General features: G+C 41.8%; 1 protein-coding gene across 3 annotated transcripts in view; it reads left to right on the forward strand.

Moving 5' to 3' along the window:
* The first annotated feature begins 4 nt into the window (after positions 1 to 4).
* SCYL2 (SCY1 like pseudokinase 2) overlaps positions 5 to 12021 on the forward strand; it is a 56083-nt gene continuing 44066 nt past the window's right edge. For all 3 annotated transcript variants that reach the window (XM_005305250.4, XM_065561262.1, XM_065561264.1), the window contains exons 1-2: positions 5 to 145; positions 5238 to 5442. In XM_005305250.4, the coding sequence (XP_005305307.1) occupies positions 5266 to 5442 (177 nt within the window). In that variant the 5' untranslated portion in view covers positions 5 to 145; positions 5238 to 5265. The remainder of the gene's footprint in view (positions 146 to 5237; positions 5443 to 12021) is intronic.

Here is a 12021-nt window from a genome sequence, read left to right on the forward strand (position 1 = left end):
GCAGGGCGGGGGGGCTGGTGGCCCGGGCGCTGGTTCGGTCGCCATGGAGTAGCCGCAGGGGGGACGGGGCTGAGCCGCGGCTGGAGAGCGCGACGCGGACGGACACACGGCGGGACAAGGCCCCCGCAGCTTCCCTTAGGCGCAGGTGAGGGCGGGGCAGCGGCTGCCTCTGGCCTAGCGACACCGGGGACCCGCTCGCCCAGGAGCCGCTCCCGGGCAGGGCCGTCAGCCGGGCCGTGTTTTGTGCAGGGCCAGAGCGCCGGGCCGGGCGGCTAGTCACTCACTCTAAACCTGTGGCCCCGGGGGCGGGGCGGGGGGTGCTGAGCTGCCCTTCACTGTGCCTCTCCCAGCGGGGCCGGAGGACTTGGGGGTGCAGGCGAGGTGGCGACTGACAGGAGCTCCCTGGGGGGACGCTCCCTGCGGACAGCGATACGTGGCTTTGTTGGCAGGACACGGCGGCGAAGAGCACGTGACCCGTTAAAGGGGGTAATTTATTCCCTCTCAACACCCGAAGGGCTCTTGTGCCCATGTGGCTCGTGTGACAGTTCAGGTTGTCCCCGCTTTCTCCCAACCCCCTGCTGGGAGCCTATAATAAATAACTTGGTCTGTTGTTTGTCTACTTGGTAGCTTGCAGGGTTTGGGGTTTTCAGCCTTGCCCTCTGGTGCAGAACTCATGATGAAATCAGGATGTGTTTTGCCCTGTTATCATTGGTACTTTACATGATCCATAATATTTATACGTTTCGAAAATGTGCTTTGAATTGTTTTTACAAGTAAAGGAAAGCTTGATTGTAAGGAGAATACTGGGAACCACTGGGTATCAAAAATACCTCACTGAGGCCCAGTTTCTCCTGTGCTCCACTGTTGAGCTGGTGGGGAGTAATCTACTTTTTGTAGGGTGCACCACTGTGTGTATCTAGCCAGCTCTGTGGAATGGCACTTATGATAGGGTGGAGATAGGTCTTTCAGTGCTCTTCCCCCTTGCTCACAAGTGGAGTATCAGCCTTGCCCTGGGGGTCACAAACCAGATAGAGCACTGATACAGCCATGGGGGATGGGTGGCATTGGTTTCACGCAACACCCCCCTACATTACCATAATAGAAAAGAGAATAAACTAGCTCAAAGTGATTACTCAAATGAAAACTGAGGAGGAGTTGGGGGCTTATTTGTTTTGGGTTTATTCTTATTTTCAGTATTCTTAATGTTCCCCTATCTTGTGCCACTTATTCACATGTTGCCTTAGCAAAATTGTAAAGCTCCAGTTCTGCAAGCTGATCTGTTAGGCAAACACCAGCACGGAGCCCCTGTTGACTGCAGTGGGCTTCCATGCAAGCATAAGGGCTCCCCCACACCCAACAATTTATAGGATCGGGGGCCTGTTTTTGTATGGATATTGTACTCAAATGTCAAACAGGAAGAAGAAAAGTTCTATCTTAAATATTTCTAGAGCTCCCACTCCTTATTCCCTTGAGTATTACAGTTACTAAGATACTGGAGTTTTCTTGCTTTTTGTATCTTCTACATTTTAATTTTAAAAGTGTAAAATGCTTTATGCCTTGTGGATGCTTGACTTTATTACGTCATTGTCTTGTGATTGTTACTTTTTCTATGTATAGTAGCTCAATTTTAGTCTTGAAAATACTGCTGAAGAAGCTGATAACTTTCATATTTTATATACCACTGTTTTGACTGTAATTTGTGTTACTGAAATTGTCACTCCCCAAGTTAAAATCTCTTATGTACTTGCTCCATGTGGATTCTCTCTCTAGATATATTATTTCAACTGACATTTAATATGGTGTAATTGAAATTGGTAATAAACTATTTTTATAGAACAAAACCCATTTTAGATTTGTCAGATTGTCTACACAAGGATTTATAAAAATATACCAGCAGTATTAACAAACATTAATTTATGAAAACAATCTGCATGCTGAGAGAGAAAATTGGCTCACTATCTCTTTTCTCTGCTGACTTAGTCAATGGTTTAACTTTGTTCAGTGCCAAGTTGGGAAGGAGCAGATTTGATCCTGCATACCAGGCCTGTTTGTAAATCCTCACTCTTTTTTTTAATAATTTTTTGTTAGTATCCTCCCTTACTGCCTTCTCCAATCTTTTCAATACAATTACCACATGGAACTGCCACCTCTAGCAGAGAATGCTTCCTCCAGTTTAATTGAAAGCAATTTCATTCATTCTTCCACCTCTCAACAGAGAGACTCTTCTCCAAACTTAAGCACAGATAAGGAATTTGAACATGTAAAAGGGAATATGAACAGGAACTTGTTTACTTCATACTTCCAGTGTAGTCAGGTTTTTAAAAAATGCCCCTCCCATATTGTGACTTCAAACACAAAGATCCAGTGCTAGTGGGTTAATACCAGAAAAAGAAACTGACTGTTCTAGTTTCATTGTCCATGCTGAATGAAATACAAAAGTAAGTAATATAAATGGCAAAAAGTAAACTAGACCTAAATTATTTTAGTTTTAACAAGCTTGAGATAACACATAAGTATTCGTTTAATATTTAATCCCAGTGTCACAGACTTGTTTTACCTTAGTCCTTTGCCCCCTCTGCCCATTCTGTACCCTGAGATTCTGTGTTGCACATCCTTGGGAGATACAGTTTCTCTGCTTTTGAGCCAATACCAGTAAATATGGAGTCCTATATGCTGTCCTTCCACAGTGAGAATCCAACAGGGTGCAGCTAAAAAGTTACCAGTATAGCTCTTATGATATTGCTGTACTAGTAAAGGGTCAAGTTCTGTGGGGTAGTGAGCACTGCCACCCTGTTGATCCCAGCGGGGCTAGAGTGTGCTCAGCACCTTGCATGTTTGGGCCCAAATTTACTTGAAGAGGCATTTCAGAAGTGGAGACACTTAGAAGGGATTAAACTGGAATATATTGTTTCTGCCTATCTGAATGAAATCTTCAGTTACAGAAAAAGCAATATCAGGAAATCAAATCCAGTACTATATATTTTTATCTTGGTATCTGCTTGGGGCCTGATTCTGTAGTCCTTTTGCATGTGGAGCACCCATGCAGAATGGCTATAGAATAAGGTCCTGAAGGACTACAGATACCAGCATCTCTTTATTTCAGGCTGTCCTATGATCTATGAGGCATGGTGTTTTTCCATACTTATCAGGTAGGCAACTGCTTTTCCGTTGGTTGGGGAGTTTAGATATAATAAATCAGTCTTTATCTTGGCTGACACAACTACAATTTGTATAATTTGTACAAATTGTATAATTACCATAACTCAATACACAAGATATATATATTTTTATAATAAGTAAATTTCTCTAGCTTATTTTCACTAACCCCTCCAACAGAGCATGAATACTCGATAGTTTAATACATAATTACTCTGAAATAATTCTCTACCTCATTCCTTGGTCTCTCTATTCCTGTTCAGTAGCTGGTTGAACAGGAAATTTCTGCTTCATTGGCATGGTTCCATATCATGAAGTTCAGTTGCTTCAGATGAAATGTATTTACCAATACTTAACTCTTCATACCTAAATAATTAAGGCCCCGGTCCTGCAAATGCTTACACACATGCCTAACTTCATGCATGTGGATAGTCCCATTGAAGCCACAGGCGATACTCATGAGCTTAAAGCTAAATGTTTATAGGAATGGAACCTAAGTAGGCAGCGCCCTTCCTTTCTACAACATGTTTTTTCCAACCAGCACAAGTGAGGTGAAGTATTCAGCAGAAATTAAAAAACTGAAAGGGATTACAAATATAACAATATATTTTAACAATAAATATATTTAACAATAAATTTTTAAGAAGTATAAATTTAGGGATTATTGTCACCCAGGTGTGTGTGGGTTTTGTTTTTTTTTGTTTTGTTTTTGTTTTTTTTCCCACAGTACCCTCACTCACAATTCTAACCTCTGAAAACAAATTACTTCAACTTACTTACCTGCAGGTGATCGAAATGAAATGTAACTTGCATGAAACAGCTAAAATTTTTCAATTTAATCCTCGTTACCTCATTCTTAGATATTGTGTCCCTCGCTTATTTCTATCACTTGTTTTCCATAATTTTGAAAACATCTGCTGTATCACCCCCAAAACATCCTCTCTTCCGTTTGGAAAACACAGTGGTACTCTTTAGAGTGGTGGGTGAAATGATACTCCGAATCCATGTAAATATGTCTAAAATGTCAAAAAAGATGGTAGGAACTAAATATACTAAACCACCTCATGAGGCTAGTTGGCCAGAAGGTGATGACTTAGTTATTGTAAGAATAATATTGTGGTGACCTAGGTACGTGACCAATAAGGCTATAAATTTAAACAATATGTTTGCGCACACTTAAATATTCCCTGGTGCACTATTTTTCAAGTTTGTTTTACTTTTGTCTGGTGGAGAAATGAATATTCCTCCATACCCTCTCTTTGAGATGAAGTTGGAGGCTGTCTTAATTTAGAGTTTGTTTTTGGGTGTTCTATGTATGATAACTGTTACTAACAATTAATTTCTCCTTGTGTTCCATCTTTATCTAATTTCTTACTGCAGGTAGGGAACAAGATGTGTGTATGTCTCTCTCCCTGTTTCAGGATAAGTTTCTTGTCCTATTCCTCCAATAGCACACCCACCAGCAAAAAGATATTCGTATTAATGGTTTGAGTTGCTGGACGGTAGTGTTTTCTTGGCGTCTCTGGCAGCAGGTGTTTGTAATTAACTACCTCAGTTAAGTGAGGAAATTATAGTACAGTAATATATAGTACAGGTGAAAATGAAATTTATTGGAAACCAGACTCTTGCATCTCTTAAATTGAATAACCATGCAGAAGCACTAATTCTAAAGCAAAGCATAGAAAAAGCAGTTTCTCCACTTTCCCTGCAGCAGCTGATGAACTCATTAACACATCAGAACAGAAAGTGTTAATAACGTCAGCAGTTGTTTCAGGTAAAACACTGAATTTTGAGCGTGGGTTTTGGCAGGTACAGTAAGAGAGCGAGAACTCATTTTTTAAAATGTCTTCAGTGTAAATATACTTTTATACTGTTGATGATTTGAGATCTTAGGCAGGTTTTCTCTTTTAAGAAAAAAATAAAACTTTACTCTTCCATTTTAAAATATAGATTTCCCATAGCTGGCTTTGTGTTCTGTATTTTTAATAATATGAACTAATGTAAACTAACCATTTTCAGTACCTTCCATTAACAGAAATGGAAAGAATTGTGATTTTTTTTTTCCCCCTTCACATTTGTAGGCTAACGTGATAGCATATAGTTGGGACAATGGAGTCCATGCTGAATAAGTTGAAAAGTACCGTTACAAAGGTAACAGCTGATGTCACCAGTGCGGTCATGGGAAATCCTGTTACCAGGGAATTTGATGTTGGACGACATATTGCCAGTGGTGGCAGTGGGCTTGCTTGGAAGATCTTTAATGGGACTAAAAAGTCAACAAAACAGGTGAGATCTCAGGTGAAGGCCTGTGGTTGCATTAAAATAATACTTGAGGAATGATAACAATTGCATCTTTTGTTAGGAAAGGTTTAGAAGAACATTTTATTCAGTAAACTGTTGCTAGCGTTACAACTCGTGAAGTCAAACGAAGATAGAAAAGGTATCCAAATGCCTTAATTGATTTAAGGTTCCCACTGCTCATTTAATCACAACAGACTGTCACAATTTAGTTTCTGGGTCAATAGAAATTTAGCAGTAAGAAATGTTAGGCATGAGTTATGTTGACCAAAAGTATGTGGGGGATGGCCTCATGCTAACTGCCTTCACCATGCCTGTTTCAGGTCATTGCTGTTAACCCCTCATTCCTGTAAACACTATATTCGCTCAGAAGCGGCAGGTTTGTATAATTTTTGTTGGTGCCCAGAATGGGTCCAAGTCCCGCCCCACCCCCACAGCTGCCTTGTAAGCCAATATTTTTTTTTTTAAATAATGTAAAAATGGACTGGAAACTGTAAGCATTTAACAGTTTCCTTCTATTGCACAATATCACTATCATAAGAAAAATTATTTAACTAAGAATATCAATGTTATTAATACTCTTTTGAATACGGAAACAACCAAGCACTCTTCAATCAATAATCCTCAAAATACAATTACAGTGCTTAATAGATGGAATAATTTTTATTTCTTTAAATTGCAACGGATGTGGCCGTGGGGGCATGGGGAAAGACAATATGGATATGGCTGTGGGGGCATGAGCTATGGCACTATGGGTATCTTTCACCTGGTTAACAAGCCACTCCAGACAGGGAATTAAGCTTAGGTACATTTTTCAAGTTTTGATTGGGTCTTCTCACAGTAGAGTCTGCATGATTTGGCTCCAAATGTGGTAAAGCAAACCCTGACTGTTTCTGCAAACTATTTTGTCACTGATAAGGCTAAAAGTACACGGCCAGTTCCATGTTACAAGCATTTTATTGCGTGATGATTAGTTGTATTTGACTAGTAGTGACATGATTATCAGTAGTTCATATTTTGGCCAGTCATCACGTCAACATTCAATCCGATGCTGCAAAACAAAACTAATCAGTGCAAGTACTTTGTGTGTGAAAAGGCTTCCAACAATTATTTTCATATAAGAATAATTTCTTGAAGGATGTCTTTTTCCAGATGTTTGTGAGGAGTTATACTCTTTGGTAGACTCCTTCCAAACATTGCTAAGATATACAGTGAAGTGCAAGATCTATTATGGTTATTATATTGCATGCTATCTGTTCATTAGTAATTTATTTTATTCCTTTGTTCTGCCAGTCCACCCTTCTGGCAACTTGTGAGTGGCTTTGTCATCTGTGCCAGTGACATCACTAACTTCCCCAAAATGTTACATGAGTGTCCTGTTTCAAATAGCTCCGATTTTTTTGTAAGCAGTATCAGCATTCCTTTCTTTCCACCACAAATAGGTATTCAGTATTCAAATATAGATTCTTTGGCCATCTGGCTACAGATTCACTTTGCAGCATTTTACATAGTTTAAAATCCTTTGCACAGAACTCTTGAGTTTTCATATGGGAGAAGCAGAACTGATCGAAAGTCTCTTGTTCCCTGGATAAGTGGAAGTAAGGTATATTGTGGAAGTGGGTGAGATAGGATTATGCTTTGAACTGTGTTGACCTACCTCGGCTCTCAGTTTAAATCGGTGGGAGTTTGTCTCTTAACACTCAGCACTCTTGAAAATCTCATCACTGGCGTCTGGAAGGTGAATGCTTTTAGAAATGGTATTGTGGCACTCTAAGTGGAGGAAACTTGTTACTGCCCTCCTGGATCTGCTGTCTGTCCTGGTTTACAAGGATGTTTATATTTTAATATTTGATTATCAGGTTTTTGCTTGCTTGGTGTCTGGTTTACACAAATAAATGTACGAGATAATATATGTATGCATGTATGAATATTTGTGTATATGTATTATGAATCGTCCTATGTAGCACATACATACATATATACATATAAAAAAATTATTTAGGCCCCAGCATTTTTTTGTTTTTGTTCAGTCCATTTTGGGCTTTGTTGTTTACTTACTCCATATTGCCTTGAACATCTTTTTCTTTCTCTATCTAGCTAATCTAATCTAATTTAATCTAATCTAGTTTTTTCTGGCCTAAGGAAGCACTAGTTCCCTCCCCTCTTCTTAAAATGCATTCAGGAAGGCACAAATAGGGATGGGGGCACTTGAGAGAACTTTCTTACCAAACCACCTCCTCCATCTCAAGGGTTAGCAAAACGTGTAATGAGATGATCATCTGGGCACTAGAATCCCTGCTACACTTGGTTTCTGTTTCTCGTTCAGAGAATCCATTAACTCTCACAGTCTTGTTGGAATCAAAATTTATTTAACTAACTAGTCGAGTGAGGAAGGGAGATTAGTTTCAGAATAATCACAGTTGAATGAGGCTATTACTAAAACAACCTGGAAGGAAATGTAATTTAAAAAAGACTCCAGTTTTAAAAAAGACTTGTGAAAGAATGGGAGGATGGGGCATCTCTTTTGGAAAAAGAACAGATGACTATTGGAATACTAACCTGTGTCTTAAGTAGAGAATTCTCTTTAATTGAGGTTCCAGAAAATCTTAGTAGCGCATCATGTAGTCACATGCTGGGTATGTGTTCAGATACTGAATGGAATGATTTGCCAAATTATATCTATTACACCCCCCAAAAAAGTACATTGATTAAAAGAATATTAGTAAAGTTGCAAAGTCAAGCACTTAAAAGTTAGGAAATGCCAGAATTAAGGTTGCCTGTACAACTGAAATCTGGTCACCATGTGCATATGCATTGTGATACATTCTTTAATTACATTATGACATACTATTTTTTCTCACAAGACCCCTGCCTCGTTCAGTGCATAGGATGGACAGTTCAGACTTAATGAGTAGATAATCAATATTTTTTTTTCTCCTCATTGTTCAATGTGTGGCCCTAGCCCTTATTCACTGCGTGCTATTCAAACCTTTCTCTGAAGACAGAAATATTAATTTCCTCAGACTTTTTTGACCCTCATCACTGTCATAGCTGAGTGCTTCATAAAGAGTAAGGAGTTTTTCACAACACCCCTCTGAGATGAGGCTGTATAATTATCGCCATTTACAGATGGAGAACTGAGGCACAGTGAGATTAAGGTCAAAAGTATCCACTAATTTTGGACGCCCAATTTGAGGCACCTAGAATCTGATTTTTTTTTTTTTCCCAGCATCTTGCATGTTATGTTCAAAGCACAGTCCCACCAACTTCAATTGTGTCCAAGTGCTCAAAACTTCTGCCGTTAGATTCTGGGGTGTCAACTCAAACATTGAGAAAGTGCGAAACATGCAATTAGTGCCCACTAGTGAAAAGTTTGTTTTTTTCTATTACTTAATTGGCCTCTCAGAGTTGGTAAGACAACTCCTACCTGTTCATGCTCTCTGTATGTGTGTGTATATATATATATCTCCTCAATATATATTCCACTCTATGTGCATCCGAAGAAGTGAGCTGTAGTCCACGAAAGCTTATGCTCTAATAAATTTGTTAGTCTCTAAGGTGCCACAAGTCGTCCTGTTCTTTTTGCAGATACAGACTAACACGGCTGCTACTCTGAAACCTGGCAAAGTCAGTGGTAGAATAACATTCTCTAGGGCAGCATTCAACTGCCCTAACAAGGAGACCATCCTTTCTCTTCCTGCAATCCCTTGTCATTCTCTACGTACCTTCCAACTTTCAGGACAAATGAAGCAGGGGTCCCACAGTCAAGGCTCCTTCACTACACAGCCCTGGTTCATCCTGTATACTGAATGAGGCAGGGGTCCTGTGGGGGAAGAAAAAAATAGCATGTTATCATGTAATTAAAGACTATCATGCATAAGTGTGGGAGTGGGGGCAAATTAGAAGCACTTTATATTCATGGGCAGTCTTAATTCTGGCATTTCCTAACTTTTGAGTGCTTGACTTAGCAACCTTAATTTAGTGTTTTATATGAAATTTCCAAGGTTTTTAAAAAAACGAACTGAAAGAACAAATTCAGTCATGTAGGTCATCAGCAGGGTTGGGACCTTTAGCTCCACAGCACAGACCTCTGCCTCTTGAGCAAAAGGAGTAATTTATAGCAGTAGTAGGTTACTGCTCGGAGAATTCTGTGCCAAAAAAATTAAAAATTCTGCACACAATATTTTAAAATTCTGCATATTTTATTAGTCAAAATAAACATGCCAGTTTCAATTATTTTGGTAATTTATTTCAAAATACCCATCAGCAAGTATGTCTGTAGCAATACAGACAACAAAAAAGATTCAGGAAACGTTTTTTGACAAATAGATTCCTTACTAGACATATTAATAAAGAACTTTGAGTAATAATTCTTTAGACTACAATACAGAAACGTATTTCCTGCACCCCTCAGAAGCAGTACAAAGGCTTGGGGGAGTCTGGGGTAATGGAGGAGCTGAGGGGGAGGGAAGTAATTGCTGGGAAGGAGCCTGGGTGTGAACTTGGAGGGTTGTTATGTATGGGTGGTAGAAGTATGGAACGTTTCGTTTTTTGGGGTTTTTTGGGTTTTTTTTTTGAGCGGGGGGAATGAGGGGATCGATTGTTAGGGTGCCTTCCCCATGCTGACCCCTAGCCTCTCTGAGGTAGGCACATCTGCCACTGTCCCCATGTGTCTCCCCCACTTAGCCAGCCCCTTCCCCAATCCTCATGTGGCCCTGCACCCTCACTCAGCCACCTCCTCCCCCGGCCCCATTGTGTTCCTGCACCCTCACTCCCATTCGCCTGCGCCCCCCCCAGTAGCCCCACGTATCCCTTGCCTTTTGACCTGGCCCCATGAGCAGAGCTCTGTGAGGAACACAGACTTTTCTCTTCCCTATTTACAGCTCAGGCTGCTCCCAGCTGGGATCGTCTGCTCTCTGTCCTGACACCACAGCGGCCCCGGTCAGGGAAAGGCGTAACTGCAGCACTTCTCATCAAAATTTATTATCTGCTAAGGAAAAGAAATTCTGTGTGGCACATGACTTCTGCGCGTGTGCAATGGCACAGAATTCCCATAGGAGTCGTTCTCTCTTCTGTGTGGATGACCTCTAGACCAGGGGTTCTCAACATTTATCTTTCTGAGCCCCCCCCCCCCCCCCCCGCGCATGTTATAAAACCTCTACGGCCCACCAGTGTCACAACAATTGATTTGTTGCATATAAAAGCCAGGGTCAGTATTAGGGGGTAGCAAACAGGCCAGTTGCTTGGGGCCTCATGTCACAGGGAGCGTCATGAAGCTAAGTTGGTCAGGTTTCAGCTTCAGCCCCAGGTGGTGGGGCTCAGGGCTTCAGGCCCATGCAGTGGGGCTTCGGCTTTCTGCTCTGGGCTGCAATGAGTCTGCTAGCCTTGCTTGACAGACCCCCTGAAACCTGCTTGCGGCCCCGCAGGGGGCCCCAGGCCCCTGGTTGAGAACCACTGCTCTAGAGGGGGATAGAAAACGTTGCCATTGGATTTCACACGCATAAGAGAATGGTGAGACTTGGGTTCCATTCCAGGCTTTGGAGGAGGGGTGTGTGCTCCAGTGGGCACAGATTCTTCTGCCCATTCCCCTCAAGTGTCCTCTCTTTTGCCCTATCCCTTCCAACCTATCTATTTCCCAGTCCTGTCTCTTTCCCACACCAGGCTCCTCTTCCGGTCTCATTCTCTTCACTGAGCCAGTCCCACTTTCCACAGGCTTCTCATCCCCACTCCAGTCTTCTTGCCCTATCAATCCCTAGTTTCACCCCTCTGGACTCCTCACAGTTCCAGCACATTGCCCACCCAGTCCTAATTTTCCCTCCTCCCAGGTCTCCATCTGATTGTCTATCTCCCCAGTCAACTCCTCTCTCCCCAAGTTCCCTATCCCCTCTGGCTTCCTGTCCGTTTTCCACCCTGGGCTCCTAGTCATTCATAGAATATCAGGGTTGGAAGGGACCTCAGGAGGTCATCTAGTCCAACCCCCTGCTCAAAGCAGGACCAATCCCCAAATTGCCCCCTCAAGGATTGAACTCACAACCCTGGGTTTAGCAAGCCAATGCTCAAACCACTGAGCTATCCCTCCTCCCTCATCCACTCTCAGCATTTATCCACTCATGTCTTTGTCCCAGTCTACTTGCCAAGCCAGTTTGAGACTAGAACCCTACTGAGAGGAATTTAATCTACCATCTCCATCCCCTCGTGCCCCTCCATTCCCCCGCCCCCGCCTTATCCCAGTCTACTCAGTAGGTCCTGCTCTTGTAATCTCTGCATCTGAATCAAGCAGCTTCCTCCTCCAAACTGCCTGAGACCAGGAGGGGACTCCTTAAGAGCACAGGAGAGAGAGGCTTCCTGCTCTCGGTTCTGGTGCCTGTGCTGGACCTGAACTTGGACCCAGCAGGGCCTGCAGCAGCCCAGAGCTACAATTGCAGGGAGAATCTTGTATTCTTACCCAGGTTATTGGTGCATTTGGCACATAATCCTAAATTTTCTTTTTTCTTTCAAAATATTTTCAGGTCACCTATGGGTTTACTAATATGTCTGTGCGAAGAGAAGTGTTTTCTAGAGGCCTGT

Source organism: Chrysemys picta, chromosome 1 (genome assembly GCF_011386835.1).
Source record: "Chrysemys picta bellii isolate R12L10 chromosome 1, ASM1138683v2, whole genome shotgun sequence".
NCBI classification, from domain to species: domain Eukaryota; kingdom Metazoa; phylum Chordata; order Testudines; family Emydidae; genus Chrysemys; species Chrysemys picta.